Source organism: Centrocercus urophasianus, unplaced genomic scaffold (genome assembly GCF_019232065.1).
Source record: "Centrocercus urophasianus isolate 14NV4802_14NV808 unplaced genomic scaffold, USGS_Curo_1.0 seq_11, whole genome shotgun sequence".
Lineage (NCBI taxonomy): Eukaryota > Metazoa > Chordata > Aves > Galliformes > Phasianidae > Centrocercus > Centrocercus urophasianus.
The window spans coordinates 77,396,491-77,414,139 of NW_024884253.1; the positions used below are offsets into that span (position 1 = coordinate 77,396,491).

General features: G+C 39.8%; 1 protein-coding gene across 1 annotated transcript in view; it reads left to right on the top strand.

The window, feature by feature from the left end:
• The window catches only part of ZCCHC2 (zinc finger CCHC-type containing 2), a gene marked incomplete at its 5' end in the record, with an annotated part of 40,498 nt that extends 24,061 nt beyond the window's left edge, over nucleotides 1-16,437 (top strand). Inside the window, 8 exons of the mRNA XM_042839283.1 lie at nucleotides 1,958-2,041; nucleotides 3,711-3,768; nucleotides 6,626-6,764; nucleotides 8,165-8,229; nucleotides 9,115-9,209; nucleotides 11,115-11,243; nucleotides 11,936-13,444; nucleotides 14,433-16,437. Of these exons, the coding sequence (XP_042695217.1) occupies nucleotides 1,958-2,041; nucleotides 3,711-3,768; nucleotides 6,626-6,764; nucleotides 8,165-8,229; nucleotides 9,115-9,209; nucleotides 11,115-11,243; nucleotides 11,936-13,444; nucleotides 14,433-14,500 (2,147 nt within the window). The remainder of the gene's footprint in view (nucleotides 1-1,957; nucleotides 2,042-3,710; nucleotides 3,769-6,625; nucleotides 6,765-8,164; nucleotides 8,230-9,114; nucleotides 9,210-11,114; nucleotides 11,244-11,935; nucleotides 13,445-14,432) is intronic.
• Between the last annotated feature and the right edge of the window lie 1,212 nt (nucleotides 16,438-17,649).

Sequence of the window (17,649 nt, forward strand, 5' to 3'; positions counted from 1 at the left end):
TTGGTGCAGAGGTTTCTGCAGAAAGTTTGTGAGGGTTTGTCGCGTCTGAAATGCACGGCAGATAGGAAAGATGGGGAGCTTGTTCAGCAGAAAGGGGAGAAGACTTCAAGTGGGCTCAATTTGCCCAGGTTAGAATTAGGGGTAGGCAAGAGTCTGGTGATTACTGGAGGCATCCATGGCAGTGAGTCACGCAGAAGAGTCAGTAGGTCAGGGTTAAGAACAGCATCAGAGAGGCACGTGGCCAGGCACGGCGTGGCTGCAGCATACCCCAGGCACAGGCCTGAGCTTGAATGCAGTTCCTGAGCCAAGGGATGAAAGCCCTGGATGAGGGATCTCCCAGCAGTCTCACCCAAAATTACAGAAGTGCATTGTGTCAGGGCTGCTCCTGAGCAGGTGAAGTCCTCAGGAGTGTAGGGGAAGAGATTGTAAAGCCCATTGGTGTGGTTCAGGGCCCCAGTATTGAGTTAGATATTAAGGAAAACTTTAATGAAGACAAATAGTGTGATAAATGTATAATTATTCTTTGATTTTTTCAATTGAAAAGGGGGACTGGGTGACTCGTGTGAGATAATTCACTATCATGTTTTCTGTGGTGCAGCGTAATAGCTGCTCTACTAAGACAAAAGCACTCATTTTCCACTTGATCAGAATTGCCACAGTTAAGCAACTCATGAATTTCCTTTATTGCTGGCCACTGTTTTCAAAGCTTACGTATTTGGGAATCCTGCAATCCTGCTAAGTTCTGACAATTGCAATTTAGGCCATAGTAGCATATTTTGAATACAGTAACTGTCAGGGGAGATGGAGGAAGCATATTTTTAAGAAAAATCTCATTCCACTTGTCAAATTGAATGTGGAGAATTAATTGGCAGACAAAGCAGCTGTGGCTTAAGTTGGTCTTCAATTGCTAGTAGCAAGGATAAAATATCTTTTCATGGAAGTGCAAAAATATTCACTTGCTGAAGTACTCAAGTGTTGTAGGTATGATTATAAATTAAAAAAAAAAAAGGGGGGAATAAATTCTCTGTTCAGTGGAAGATCTGTATACCATAAATAATAGTTGGAATCTCACACTGAATAAAACATTCTGTAAGTGTACTTATGTATGCTGTCATGGTTCCATTAAGGAGGGAATCAATTAGCTCCCCCTCGTTCATAACATTAGTTATTTTCGACGCTTCCTTAGGCTGGCATAAACTTTTAATCCCAGCAGACTTCATTAGGATATGATCTCTTGGGCTTAGTATGTTCAGTTCAGACAGTACTCAGGAGGATCTTCCTAACTTTTCAGGCTCCTGAACAGCAGCTTGCAGATGTTTTTTTCTTACACTGGTTTGGAACTTTTTGAGAAGAGCAGACTTCTAGAGTTAGATGCGTTGCTGAGCTTAGTTCTCTTTCAGAGTGTGGTTGTGGTATTTTTGCAACAAAACTGTAAATATTATTGCCATTTCTTTTCATCGTCCCATCTGGCATAAAAAGGCAAAAATAATAAATTGAGACCGTGATAAGGGCACTAGAAAACTTTACCTTGAATTAGGTTTCCTTTGGCACATGAATGATTTAACAGTGGAGGAGTGTGACTCATTGCCTCAAACTACAGTAACTATAGTAAGGCTCCTGCCATTTACAACTGTAACAGGACATTTTATTTATTTACTTATTAATAAAAAATCTGAACTGCAATGCAATGCCAGTATTCTTAAAACTATAATCACAACCCAAAGCTTTTAAAATTGCACCATAGCTTTAAAATTGTTCTGCACGCTGTTTTTTAAAAGAAAAGCATCTCCTCTTGGAGGTCTTCCACTTTGAAGCAGATGATGTCGAAATTGTTGCCACGTGCAAACCAGTAACTTCAGTCATCCGTTTCTGTAGCTTCCAGTTCAGTACAAGCATTCAGGAACTTTCTAGTTGTTCAAGATCTATAAAGTTACTACGTGAACTTTATTCTCTGCAGGTAACTTACAACCCTCTTTGAAGACGGTTAAAGCACCAGAACACTTCAAGGAGGACAGTTCAGAAGCTTCAAGTCAGGAGGAAGGTAGTTGTGTACTCAAAGGTGGTTTTTCTCTGAGCAATTTTACCACACTCAGTTCTGTAAGTTGTGCAGTTGACTGGTTCCTTCGTTTGTACAGAGCTGAGAGGCTTGGACTAAATGTGCTGGGTAAATGAAGAATCTTTGCATACTTGGAGCAGTTTCCTTAGGGAGTTGCTAATGATCCAAGTAGTGGGATTGTTTGTAGACAGCGTGGAGACAGAAGTTCACAGCTCTATCAAGCGACAAGAAAGAAACACTTTACGATATACATGAGCCGTGTTTGTAGCTTCTCCTGTTGTTACCTGTTATTCAGTTATTTGGGTTACAAACTGAGTGCAGCGATTTATTTTGCTATAAATGTGTCAAATTTGTCTAGCTTCTAGTTTCACGCGAAAGGATGTTGATGTTTTCCTCTTATTTTTAGCCTGTGCTGCATTTATACTCTGCCAGTTAGTAAGGACTTTAACCACTTGGATCTGCAATGAACTTTGGTTACATTGGAAGCTGGTGTTTCCCAAACGCCTCAAAAACCACTAGCAGCTTCGTGGCTGGTCAGCAATTTCATTCTGAAATGGATGTCAGACCAGTTTTGCACTGTTTTGAGCAGTAGACAAGTATGATCTTCTGGTAGGTGGAAATAGGTGCTGACAGGTGAGCATAGGCACATACACTGGATTTCACAGGACAACAGCACTCGTACCCTCTTGCACATTACTGAGCTTGCAGTTGACTTTGAGTGCTGTCAGTAATCCACATACACAGTCAGACAGGTTTTTCTTATTTTAAAAATTATTACTATGCTCTTTGTTGGAGTTCAGAATACACTTAAATGTATGGTATATTTGGAAATAGCTCAAATAATGCTTTTATATACTGTACTTACAAGGAATCCGTTCAATTGATGAAGGAATAAACGCAGTTCAGAACTCCTTTGGGGCCGTTTGTGTGAAGTGCTGTCAGGAGTTTAAAAACCAGAGTATTTTTTTCAGATCATAATTTTTACTTCTGTGTTGTATACAGAGGAGTTCAGGCAAAATGATGGCTACCAAGAAGGCTAGTTGCAGTTGAGAAAAGTTGCTTTTGTTAAAGTGTAGCCATTGTTTTCAACAAATAGGCAGGCCTTGTATCCAAGTTTCTTGTTTGAGGCAGGATCTCTCCGTTTCTCGTTATTTGTAAAGCTTTACTTGCACAGTGAAATTTATGAGGGTAATAATGCAATACTTCTGTGTGAGGTTTATCTTCATTAGCTCTTGAGAATGTGTCAATAACACGAAGTTTAGAGATTAATTCTGGCAGTCCAGAAAAAATTATAGAACTCTATACTTTTCTGACTGAATTAATTTCTCTTCATCCCTTCCTACTGGTTGATATTTACACATGCAGTCCTTATGCTAAAAAACAGAGGTGAGCAAAATTATAACTCCTATTTTTCTGTTTTATTCTTCTGTGAAATTGAAGGTAAAGAATGCAGATTCTACTGTGTACAAATTGATCTGTCTTTTATGTAACACCTGCCAAACTGAGCGCTATAAACTAAGTCTAGTGTGTTTAATAGAGATGTCTTACACCAAATTTCTGGTGGCGATGGAAAGATGAATCTGCTGCATTGATCTAGAAGAAGAAATAGGGATTGCTGTTGGAATCATGTGTTTTGCCTTTTTTTTTCTTCCAGATGTAATGCAACACGCAGCAGTCCACAAGAAACATAATGGAAAAAGTCCTGTTGCCAAGTAGGTACTAGGATGTGATGTGTCTGCTATGTTTCTGAGCTTCCATTGTTTAGGGATTTCCTCCTAAATTAAAGCTTGCTTGATTGGGTGCTATTGGTTAATGTAATCTGTATTAGAAAGGTATATGTAACATAGAGTTCTCTGTTACAAACTCTCCTCAAAATATTATAAAATAAACTATTTCTAAATCTGCAAGTGTAGGTTGTTTGGTCATTCTTCTTTTCCAAACTTTCAGAATTCATGAATTTCTGAATTTGTTGTTTTCTTTTTTGAAGTGAGTAACATAAATTTTAATTTTATGCATTTTTCTCCCATGCACCCTCGCATGCATTTTTATATGAAAATTTCCGTTGCTGTTGGTTCTCCTCTTGTCTTCTGTAGTTTTTCTATGGCCTTCTATGAGAAGGCAGTCCATCCTTTCCCTTGTGTAGCAGCTAAAACGTATGTGCTTCACTGTTCTGCATCCACTGTAAATGGAAGTGCTTCTTAACTGCATTAAGTCATAGGCTTCATGTCCTGGAAAGCACATCTGATGTGAATTCACTTCTTCATGTATCTTATCCAGAAACTTTGGAGGTGTTTGCACGTGGTTGTGCAATGTTTTAACTGTATTAAGAGACAAATGGTTACAGTTTTTGCTATGGTTGACAGTCTTATCCTGTGTTTCACTGTTATTTTATCTGTAAGATGTATTTACCTCAGGAGAGAAAAATTTACCTGGGATTAAAATAATTATTTTATAACAGTAGCACAACAGAGTACTGGGTGAGAAGAAGAAAGAAGCAGACTATTTTAATAGTGTTTGTTGTGGTAGAACAAGGGGAAATGGTTTCAAACTAAACGAGGAAAAATTTAGATTGGATGTAAGAAAGTTTTTGACACTATGGGCAGTGAGGCAACAGAACAGGTTGCCCAGAGAAATGATGAAAGCCCCATCTGTTGGGATATTCAGGGTCAGGCTGGACGTGGCTCTGAGCAGCCTGATCCTGCTGTAGGTGTCCCTCCTTGTTGCAGTGGAGGTGGACTAGATGGCCTTTAAGTGTCCCTTCCAACTTGAATGATTCTATTATTTGATACCTGTGACAACATGGGTGTTTTTCTGTTCTGGTTTGCTTTTATTTAATCCTCCTAGTTACTCTAAACTTCCATGTGCCCAAAAGGAGAATGTGACCTTTAGAAAATTTTTGATTATACTGCTGGATAGAAATTCTGTTATGAAATAGTGAAGTGTTCAGTTCAATCTTGTTATCATGCAGTTATAACTGTAAGAATAAAGATTTTTTTTTTCCTTATTCTGTTTGTAGTAAAATATAGTGAAGCTGACTGTAGTTCAGGATCTGTCTTTCAGATGAGGCTTTGGTTAGAAGAATTTTGATAGACTGAGACAGACGTTTCCACAAACCTCTGTGATAGGAAATATACTCTTAAACAGAAAATAATAGCTGGTGAGAAGTGTTGACTACTGGACTACTTAGAGGTCTAATTCTCCCCTGTTCACTTTGAGATAATTTCCACACTGTGTATGTCTATTTTTGATATCAGTATGGCGGCCTTATTCTCAGAAGCATCCAGAAGTTTACTTAAGGGAATGAAATTGAACAATAAACAACTCACTAGTATTGCAGCTCATATGTAATGATGTAAATTTGGCAGCAGCTTCACCTACCTCCATTTGGCAGGAGTTTAAGTGACCTTGCTCATGTCTCTACAGTCATGGAATCGCATCTGTATTTAGGGACCTCCTTGGGTTCTTACTATTTGTCTAAGCTATTTTTTTTAATATTTTACTGTACATCTGTAAGTAGCAAAGCACTTCTTTCCAGAAGCATGTGGTAAGTAGCTGCTGCAACTTTGATGTGACGTCTGCTTTGGAGTGATCTTGGTTTGTGCCAAGATGTGCCAAGTTTGTGCCAAGTTCTGTGGGAACTGAGTGGCATTGCACATTGCAGTAATTTTGATGTACCTTGACAACAGCTCTGAATTAGAAGAGCTTTACATTTCCAACATGAGCATTTAGATAACAGTTTTAAAGCATTAATTCATTTTTCCTTTTTTTTTTTTTTTTTTAATCCAGTGAGTAGCAGGGCATATTTTTGAATAGTAGATGAAAAGTTTGTAGGTCCTTGTGCCCTACTGATGCTGTGAGAACCCTGAACAGTTCCTCCAGCAGTCTTCATTGAGAAGTGCTCTCGGAGCTGGTTAAAAGTTGCTATTGGCTGGCAGCTCTAAGGGAAACTTCAGTGAAAGGCATAATAAGGCTCAAAGGAAATGCCAAATGCAACTCCCATTTCCCAGCACTACTCAAAGCTAACAATGTTCAAGGTAAAAATACAAAACAAGAGGATTATTTTGAAACTCAAATAAACAGCTGCAGCATGATCTGTAAGTAGCTCTTCTTCTCTTATATGTCTTACGAATTCTGAAACAGTGATTGTAAAGTAATTCCAGCTTTGTTGTTAATAATACGGAAGAAGGAGAATAAATTCAGAATACATTTCTGCCTGCAAAATTTCTCCGCATCACGTATGACAAAAACAGGCAAAAAGAAGTGCAGAGATGTCCATGCCAATTCTCTCAAGTGCTGTTTTCTTTAGATTGTGGTGTTCTGAATTTTTGCATCAAATTAAAGTCAAAGAACTCCATGTGTGTTCAGATCATTACTGTAACTGAAGTGCTCAACAACTCCTGTACAATAACTCCTATAAAGATGTAACTTAATCTTTAAAATCTCTGGAATTTCTAGCATTTTTGAAAACAAAATACCTCCGATTCCCAACGTGTTACAAAAATGCCTACATTGGTTAAAAAAAAGTTTGAGTGTTTGCTCATATTGGCATAACTTGTTTTTTCATTTCAGCAGCACTAGCAGTGCAAAGTGTTCTTCACTGGATAGCCTTAACATACAGCACTCTGAGCAAAATGGGGTGATGGACTGGAGAAGGAAAACCTGTATTGTCCAGCAGCACCCAGAGCACTGTACAAACATACTTGACCAGGTGTGTTGTTTTTTTGTCTGAAGCAGTGTTTGCAAAGTGAGGAGGTGACTCGGCATTGAGGAGGCTGTTTGCTACATAAGGTTACATGTAGTTTTCAAAGAGGCAGAAGATAGGAAAGTTGCTTGTGACTTACTCTGGTTAGAAAATGCCTCGTAATTCTTACTTACCACTGTCTTGTTAAATAAACAGCTTTTATTTGAGCTTATAGCTAAAGTAGCACAATGGGATGTATGTGATCAGAAAAGCCTGATGTTCATTTCTAATTAGACATCCTCTTGTTGTCTGATTGTCGTCAGAGAGAATTTCAGAAGTTCTGAGGAGTTTGTGTTATTGCAAGCAACAAACTTGAAGCTATGTTAACAACTAAACTATATGCATCCAAGTATAGTGGAGAAGAATAGTTGCTTATAAATAAGATGGTAATACTGAAATTGAGGAAAGGAATATTGCTCAGTGTTACATCTGGAAAACCTTTAATGTTAGAATTCCTTAGTAATTACTTAATATTGCTTTTATTCTATGTGCAGACCTTGGCTATTAAATATTGTGTGGGGAGCTGCAACAAAACCAAACCAAACAAAACCTTATGTCACAAACTAGGTTAATGAACTAGGATTTGCTTTCACAGGTGAAATGGTAGACACCATGAAAGCTTGAAATTTGCAAGTTTGAGGCAAGGAAAATGTGATATACTGTATCAGGAAAAGCTACTTCCCATTTTGAAGAATTGCACATACAGCATAGATAGACATTTTTTGGTCGTAATTTGTATTCCTGTACCAAATAGGAGATATTACCAGCAGCTACTAGTAGTATACTTGCAGAAAAATGCAGATGTTGTAATTTTTCTAGTACGTTTGTAGGTGATATTTTGCAGAGTTTAGTTTAGCAGCAATCAAGGCTGAGCACTGGTTTTGACAAGATCTAAAAATAACTTGCTGCTACTTAAAAATAATTTGCCACATGGGTTCCCTCTCCTCCCAGTTAGATAATTCCAGTTGAATCAAAAGGTTCTGTATCTGTTGAAACCTTATCAACTCTGATGAGACAACTTCTTTTCATGGAAGAAGTTGTTAAGGGATATTTGATTAAAAGTGTTGGTTTTTATCCTCAAAAGGAAAGACCTGGAGCTTACTCACAGCAGTTGTTTCTTTGATATCTTCTGAAAAACTGGAAGTGGTAATTTGCTGAGTCCCTGCTGATCATAGCGTAAATGAAGATAATTTACATAATTCTGACGGCCTGATTGCACTATGCAAATAGTTGTTTGTGTGACTGCAGTGCCTGTGAGCACACACATTGCTAGACTTAAAGGTCTGTGAGTCACAAGTATTTTTTTGTTAGGTTTTTTGTGGAAGAAGTTCTGTCTTTTGACTGACATCCTTGTGTTTCCTGTCTAGCATACAGGGGAAAAACGGAGCTTATCTGCAGTAAGCAAGAAGAAGGGAAAGCCACAGCTGGAAAAGTAGGTTTCCAATGTAACCAGTAATTGAGGAACAAAGTGTAATGCATTCACTCTGATAAACAGAGTGGATAGTCAATTAGATGCTTTGTTTTTTAGTTGGTGAAAGAATAGCTGGCATGTCGCGAGGCTGGTCTGTATAGAATTCATTCTTGTGTGTTTTGAAAAGAAGTAGCATAAAAAATAGAATGTAATTCTGTGCATTCATTTCCTAAAATACCACTTGTCATTTAGTGAACAGACAAAGAAGTAGGTTCTTAACTGATAAAGAATTGCCTCTTTTTCTCCCTGGTATTTATTATTAAGTTTGAAAGTGTAAAGCTGTGTAGAAAACACTGAAAATCAAGGAAGGTTTGCCAGCGACCTTTAACATTACTCAGTGGGTGGTAACGTGGTGAAATGTTTTATTGAAGATAATTTGTGCATTAGAGGGCTTTGGAATTTCTTGAACAATCCTGCACCATGAAAAAGTTTCTGTCGTATTTAATACTCTGCCTGATGCCGATTGGACTTCTTGTCATTCTGATATTCTGTAACCAGATGCTTTTATGCTAGTCTAGAGTACTGCTCCATTACTTTTGTCATCCTTCAGGGAAGAGTTTAAAATCAGCTGCACCCTTCTTCTTTTTTCCCCCCCCTTTTTTTTTTTTTTGAGAGTGTTTTCTTTCAGATCTTCATTCAAAGTGCTTAGTAACACTGCTGGCATTACAATGCCTGGTGTATCACTAGTAACCTTCTCCTGTTTATTATCTGCATTTCTCGTTATCCCTATTAAATATATGTTTGTAGCCTGGAATTACTGCCTTTGTTTACATTTGATTTTCCTACATAGTTGTTTATTTGTGCAATGCATTTGGAAATAAACAAACATGAGAATTATTTACGTAGGGAGAAAGCAAAGAAGGCTGAGTGCCGGCTGAATAACAGGACAAATGGAGTTAGAGTTGCAGCATCACAGCACATCCGTGCAGGGACAGCAAAAGGTAAGGTGCTCCCTCCTGAGCTGATTGTACAATTCAGCTTTACTCGTTCATTTGTGTTGGGCTACTTCTATATGAAACTGAGCAGTCTGAGCGAGTGGAGGCCCAGTGCCATGTCATCAGTGATCTCTTTGCAGCTCAGTGGTTCCTTCTGATGAGGAGTTGGCCCATGAGGAGCTTTGCAAAAACTGTCTTGTGTGAAATTTTGTTGAACTGTAGCGTGTAAAGCAGGCGACTACTGAGCTACCACACAGAGCTGTGCATGCTGCCCAAACAGGGTTTTCGAGGTTAGGTAATCCAGCAAAAGCCAGAGTCTAAGGCAGGACTTCTGTACGTCAGTGAGGGATGAACAACACAAATGTCATCTTGTCTTGTTCAATTGAGCATCCAGGCTTTATTACCAATTATCAAAAGGCTGCGTTACCCATCAACTTTGCTGGCCTGATGTTTTTGCAACCTAATATGAGATGTAACCTCATTTCTCTTAATAGTCACAACATAAAGATAAAGACTGTGCCTTTTGTATACCATCTAATAAGCTGATGTGTTGAAGGCATCTTACGAAGTGCCTTGTCTGGCTCTTGTTTCTGCTTGGGGTGCAGTCTTTAACAAGTTTGCATACTTTATCACCGCTTCTCAGCTTGAGAGTTTCAGGTAGATTGCACGCTGAATTACTGTCGCGTGCTTTATGAGCAGTTTTTGTCATCTAAAAACAGTGTTAAAATCTGACTGAAACTAAGAATTCACTGTTAACAAGGTTAGTAAAAACAACATAATTTGAAAAAGTAGGTAAGAAATCTACAAGTAGAAAATTAAATGTACAGGACAGCTCTCTGTGTGCATGTCTGATTCGTTGCTGTTCTTGTCATGTAAAGCACACTGAGTGTTTATGACCTGATACATTTCAGAGGCTGTGTAATTTTGTGGGATACACTGGGCAGCTAAAAAGGAGTGTTTTGCCTTAAGAGTTCTGTCCACCTGCAACACACTGACCTACAGATGTGAAACTGCCTGCTTCATAGGAATGGCTACTTAAGGCCACTGCAAGAGGAAACTGCAACCCACAATTACTGGAAGCAATTCAGTCCTCAGGAATTAGCTTTCTACCTGTCTTTGTATGCAAACATCAAAGTGTCATCTGATACAACCTATGGAGAGGTGGTCGGGGGGAAGCGGGGAGCAGGGGGAGGAAATAACATTGCAGTCTGAATCTCTGCCTGGCTTTATATCTGGAGACATTGTTTGAAATGTCCTATTTTGAGTCAATAGCTCTTAACTCTTTTTTTCCTCCATTTTCACTTTCTGTTTTTAGCTTGTCAGTCATTTCTTAGTTACTTATAACTTTGAAGACTTGAAACTTTGTGACTGGGACTTTAAGCTTTTTCTTTTCGGTGATAGGAGGTTGGCATGACTGTTCCACATTATATTAGAAATTCAATACCCTTGTTAATGTAACAAGTATAGATTTAATCCAGGAAAATGGTTGCAAGAATCAAAAATGAAAACTTTACGGCAACTTTGTAGTAGTTTAACCTAAGCTGTTACATTTGCAACTGTAATAATAAATTAACAATTTATTTTCTTGCAATTACTAATAATACAAATAAATCCTAGTGTTCTTTTTTTGTCCTGAAGTTTTTTTAGCTGAGTTTTTTGGGCAGTGGGGTTTGCTTGACACTAGCATCTGGCCTGCAGACTGTGAGAGCATGCTTCACCTCTTGCTGTGTCTTGCTGCTTCAGCTCTGAGGCAGAACTCAAAAGCCAAAGCGTTCTGGCTTACATACTGGATTTTGATAATAGTTTCTAAACCTGCTCTGAAATGCAGTTTCCAGCAAATGAGTTTCCCATGATTCCTTTTGAAATCTAGAAGGTGCAGTTTTACACAAAAATACTTATTTTTGTTTTCAGATCTGAACTTGGACACTGGATCTGGTCACGATACGTGTGGAGAAACATCATCTGAAAGTTACAGTTCTCCTTCTAGTCCACGACATGATGGGAGGGAAAGCTTTGACAGTGAAGAAGAAAAAGACAGAGGTTGGATTTTTGGAGAGTGTGCATGAACCTTGTATAGTCCTTGATTAATCTCTTTCTTGTATTAATTTTAATTAGTTTCTCATTTTATTAGATGATGTTTTACTTAGTGAGTTTTGTGACTGTATGGATCGAGGGCTTCTAGCAAATAGCAGAAGCTGTTTGAGTTTTAGATCACTATGTAGAGCTATGTTGTACATGATATCCCGTTTTTCTGACTTTGGCAGTGTCTTGAGAAATTGCAGCAGTACAGCAAAGAACGTTATATATAAAGTTATAAAACTATGCCAGCGTGTCTGAGAGGTCTTTCTCTTTGTATTGACTGTTTAATTTGTAACTCCTTCCAAATTTGAATTCCAAATTCCAAACTTTATCAACGTCTTTCTAGGTAGATACAAATTCCTAATTTGGCCTGTTTGCTGCTGTTCACATTTGCAGATATATCCAAGTCAAAGACACAGCTAGCTGAAACCAGGGTGCTATCCAGGCATTTTGATTTAGACGAATGATAGAGATTGACCTAGCTTGGTCTGGATGGCTGAAAGCAATCTCAAAGTTAGTCTAATTCAGAAAGACATAATTATCTTTTATGTCCTCAAATTCATTAAGTTTTACATGGGTAAGTTAGTCCAGGGTGAGACTTACTATAGTTTCAGATTCATTCTTCTGACTGACAAACGCTGCTTTCTCCACAGACACGGACAGCAATTCTGAGGACTCTGGAAATCAAAATGCAGCCAGGTTCACAGGCTACAGTGCTGTCAGTTCCTCCAATATGAACAAATCGTCTGCTCAGATCTCTTCAGCGACTAACGAAAACGGAAGCCTTTCGGAAGATCCTTTGAATGCAAAGTTTCAACACATCTCCTTCATGCCTGCCTTACACTGTGTGATGCACAGCACTGCCCAAAAGCCTGAAGCGGTCGTCCCGCCCCCCATATCCGCAGATGGGAAGACGATGGGAATGCTCGTTACCACGCCTGTTGCTGTCTCACCGGTGAGAGAGTCCGCAAATTCACCTCCTGGTGGAATGGGCCCAGTGACTTCTGGCGAGCCTGAGAAACGCCTCGAGCTGATGGCTTCCCCTTTGCCAGTCCCATCCACTTTTCTCCCGCATTCTGTCCAGCCTGGTAGCCCTGCTTTGCATTTGGCAATACACAGATTGAAGATGCCCTCTCCACAGGGATCGTCGGAAAGTTGCACGGTTAATGGACCACAGCAGCCAACAGGAAACTTAAGTATTGGATCACCAAATACTGCCTTTATCCCAGTCCACAATCCAGGTAGTTTCCCAGGATCCCCAGTTCCTACTACAGATCCCATCACAAAACCCGCATCCCAGGTGGTAGGACTGAATCAAATGGTGCCTCACATTGAGGGAAACCCAGGAGCAATCCCTCAGCCTACCAATCTGAAGGTAGTTCTTCCAGCAGCTGGTCTCTCCACAGCAGCACCGCCACCACCACCAGCTTCGTACGCTTTGCCAGGCAGTCCTCATGCTACCAGCGTGTTGCCCAACCAGAACACAAACGTGCTGAACACTGTAGCAGCTTCCTCACCACCTCAGTCAGCTGGTTTAGGTGTTGGTCAGATCCAGTCCTCCGTTCCTCCTGCAATTCCTACGCACACGCCAGGCCCTGCCCCTAGCCCGAGCCCCGCTTTAACACACAGCACTGCACAGAGCGACAGCACATCCTACATAAATGCTGTTGGAAATAACAACACTAACGGGACAATGTTACCTCCACAGCAGCTGGGATCTGGTCCTTGTGGTTCTTGTGGACGTAGGTGTAGCTGTGGGACCAATGGAAGCCTTCAGATTAATAGCTATTTTTATCATAACCCACTTCATGGACAAGTCTACAGAGTTCCATCTTTCTTCACTCTGCCATCACTTTGCAATGGCAGCTACCTCAATCAAGCACATCAAAGCAATGGAACGCAACTTCCTTTCTTCCTGCCTCAGTCTCCGTATGCAAACGGGCTTATGCATGACCCAGTAATGGGGAGCCAAGCCAACTATGGTATGCAGCAGATGGCAGGATTTGGGAGGTTCTATCCCGTATATCCAGCACCTAACGTAGTTGCCAACACAAATGGGTCAGGACCCAAGAAGAATGGGAACGTTTCATGTTACAATTGTGGTGTAAGTGGACACTATGCGCAGGACTGTAAGCAGTCATCCATGGAGGCCAGTCAACAAGGTAATCATGATAACTCCCAGCGGACTTGCTTTTGAGTTTAGCAGTTCCTCTTTACCTAACTGAATGTGCTGTTTCTGGTCTTGCAGAAAGGTGTGCGTGCGTGTGTATGTTTTGTGTAAATGGTTGTGCATTAGTGACCTGCTCTAAAGCTTCAAAGTATCTTATCTCTGCTTGAAATTTCTGTAGAACAGCGCAAGGCAAAAGGATTCACAGCGCGAAGCAGAAAATGAGCATGATTCGGAGCTGGGAACTCCAACTCTATCTGTTCTAAATTGTCGTTCTTTTCGCTCATTTGTTTTTGGTATTACGTTTGAGGTTTGCATGTCGTTTCAATTTTTCCATTTCTGGTCAGTGTTTTCTAGAGAGAATCCATTGGCAAAAAGCAGAGAAAATAGAGAAGAATTAAAAAAAATGAACTGGCCATTAAATAATTTAACTTTTCTGAAGCTTACCTTTGCACAACCAGCCATCCTCTATGCCCCATCATGAAATACGCAAATGAAATATGCTTGAACTTCTCAGGCAAGTTACAGCAAAAAGGCAGAAACCAATTGGAATTAGAAGCCGAAGGAATGGCTGCAGTCCTGCGTGCCGTTTCTTCCTCCATGCAAAAACAAACAAACAAAAAACCCAGGAAACTCAGCGTTCAGATGGAATGTAAACTATTTCTGATTCTTGGCCTGTGTCCATTCTGACTTGACTTGTCTGGTCAGACAGGAACAGGAAAGACTAGCCATGATGGGGTCTCCTTCTCTTTGTATTTTTCCAACAGAGGTAAAATCTGGTATTTGCTGTCTATCTATTTTTTTAAACCGATGCTTTTAGTGAGCGGTTGAAAGGAAATAGTGTAAGATCTTAGGACCTACTTTAAACGGACTGGAGGATGATAGTGCCTTTTGAAGAGCATGTCCATTTTGATACCTTGTAGTGGTTTTGTAATCCATTTTAATTGTAAGCAGTGACTTAGTAGTTCTCTTTCCTGTTTTAGGCACTTACAGACTGAGATACGCACCTCCCCCTCCCCCTTCCAATGATACCTTGGATTCTGCAGACTGAAACAAGTAAACATTGCCTACTTAAACTGAAGCTTGGGGAATTGGGGGAAGGTGTGTGTGGGAGGTGGGGGGTGGTCTTGTGTTTTGGGACATTCCCAGTTTTATATTCTTTTGGAATTTTTCATTGCTGTCGCACCTCTTCCGTACACGAGAAGAAAGCTGAGTCCCTGGTCTCCTCCTGGTTCTACAAAAGGCTTGCGTAGTGCATGTAATTCAGACACACAGCCAAACAATCAGAAAGAGCATTCGAACCATGCTTTTGCACTGAAGACTTGAGACATGTGCAATGTTTACTGCATCTAAAAAAAAGTCTCTGACCTCTGACATCACTGATGGAGCAGCCATATGGTGAAAGAAGAAAGTTGGTCATGTTCCCCACCACAATCTTCTTCCTCCCCTTCCCTGTTCTCTTTATGCTGCTGTTTCGTTTTCTTTTCCCTGTTTGTCCACGTGGATTTGTTGGGCTTGCATGAGTGTTTAGCGCAGTTCATACAGACCCTGCCCGTACTCCAAATTAACGCTCGTGAATTGAGGGGAGATGCTCAGACGTCCTGTTAGGAGGGCCCAAAGGAACACGCCATTCTGGATGTGTGCTGTAGCTGGCAGTAGTACATATACGCAGCTCTTGAGAGTCCCAGATAAATCACAATACGTAGAGCAGGAAGTGACTGAAGCTGTGTGGACTTGAACAGATTTTTAAAGGTAAACAAGCTTAAATTAACAGGTTTTTCTCCCTTTGTAGCTTTTTAGCCTGTATGTTCAGCAAAAAAAGGTGAAAAGCTGGTATGAATGTTGTACTCAGTGTGTTTGCATTTGTAATGAAAGTTGACGGCATTTTTCCTTTTCGAAAGCTATTCTACATCGTGTCAACACAGAATGAACATTACTTGATCGAATATTTTTTTTCCTAAACTATTACAGTGTTGCATTGTACTTAGAATGTAAATGTTTTCTTTCAGACTGAACAAAAGCTATGGTTTTTACAAAATAGTCAGGTATTAGCATTAGGACCTGTCTACCAAATAGCAAAGTCACTATTTTATAACAATCTACCACTATGCGTAATTACGGTATAATGTGAAAGACTGAAATGAGTGTTAAGATGGTATTAATCATGTCAGTATCATGAGTAAGTAAGTTTAATGCTGCTGTATTTTTTATTTTATTTTTAAAAGCCAATATATGTACTAAATTGCTTCCAGGTAATATTTGATTTCCTGAAGTGCACTGAGGTTATCTGGAAGATGAGTGTATTTTTTGACTGCTGCATTCAACACCGATGAACAACTACCACTGTATATCCATAGGGTTTGGCATTCCTCACAGTTCATGGCAGAAACCTTTTTTCTTAATCTAAGAGTTGGTGTCCAGTAGAGGGACGAGATAAAAATCAATCTTTGGTTCAGCCGTCTCATAAATTGCTAAACAAACAAGAAACTTGAAGAAAAAAGCTTGATGATTACATTTCTTCATAGGTAGCATTTATATTTATAGCACCAGTGTACATTTTGGAACTTTTTTCTCGGAGGGGGGGCTGGGAGGGAGGTAGATGAAAGCTTTAATTTAAAAAAAAAAAAAAAAAAAAAAAAAAAAGTTTAAGTAGTAAATGAAAATTATTTTGATTAAAATTTTTATTTGATCTGGGTATTTTTGGACCACTTGAAACGAATGAACTGCGTTTGAGTTGAAGTGAGGGTGTTAAACCACCAATGGACTTGTATTGTGAATTACCTGCCAGTTGTACTTTATGGAACTTATTTTATGATTTAAAATACTGTACTGTAAATAGGAGGTATGTTACCTTCTCTTTATTTGTATGTTTACCATATACTTTGATATTTGAAATGTACTGGAAAGGTCACTTATATTTCTAGAAGAGATTGGATTTTATGCAACCTTTTTCCTTGACTTAACAGCAATAAAAAAAGAAAAAAAGTACCTGCGTGCAAGTACTGTCCTTTATCACTGAGAACAACAAAATGAAAGCCGTAGGCTGCCTCTAGTAGAGGGATGGGGTTGTTCAGTGTTTCTGGCAAGCTACCATTTTGGTTGGAATCTGTCACTTCTGAGATGAAGCTGACTGTGTCTGACTGAAGGTCGGAGCAGGCCTGTGACTGCAGTCAGGGTGCTGTGCCCTGCTCTGAGCTCCAAGGTAGATGGATCTCTTGGGAGATGGAGGATGGCCTTCTGTGATAGGTCCGGGACGTTGAGCGAAGCTTTTCTAGATCACTCATGTCTGTGTTTGATTTTGATGGCTCTTGGAGTAGAGGTGAGATGCAATTTAAACATACTTTTTTTTTTGTTTGGTAAGTTTTGAATCCGTTGTGCTCCTCAGTATAACGTGTGCATGAACTGGAAACTTCCAGCTGCTAAAACAGATGGAAGGGCATGGGGAAACATTGGGGCTAGAGAAGTGACTTAGGGATGTGTGGATTACAGCTGAGTGGTCTGAATTTAATACCAGAATGTTTTCTGGTAGTTCTGAAAGACAGGAGGATAGCAATTACTCTCACTTTCTCTCTGCTTTGTAGTTCTTAATTCCTAGTGCTTAGCAGCAGGTTATCTACGGAGCTGAGGACCACAGGCTGTCATGATCTTTATCTCAGCTTACTCCCCTGTTTCACAAGAAACCAACTAACGTGGGAAGGCTCAAAGTTGCCATGAACCCAACCTTTTTTTCTCAGGCAACTTGCATGATGATAGTGGGTGTTTAAAGCAGGCATCATGCAAACACTCAGTTTCTTCGAGGATCTTTATTCCCTCCCATAAGTGTGTGTGCCTGTCCAAGGAATTTGGGGTCACCGTATTACTTTGAAAGCGAAATCTGCTGCTTATCATTCCATCAGAGATAGCAATACTTTGGTTTGTCTGGATAACACCATCTGTTTATGCTGCAAGCAATCCTAACTGTAACGGATCTTGCTTGCATCTATCAATTAAAACATTTAAAAATGCTTACCCTCTGGCCAATACTATAAAATGCCCCATTATTCTGCTGCTTGCTTTGCTGGGGGCCTAACAATTCTCTTAACAGCTCTCCTCTTTGGTTACTGTGCCTCATATCTAGGCAATCTAGTTTTAACTGTCTGCTGTTGAAGAGAGATTCTTCCGGGTGGCTGAGAACGCGCTGAATGCCATGCAGTCACATGA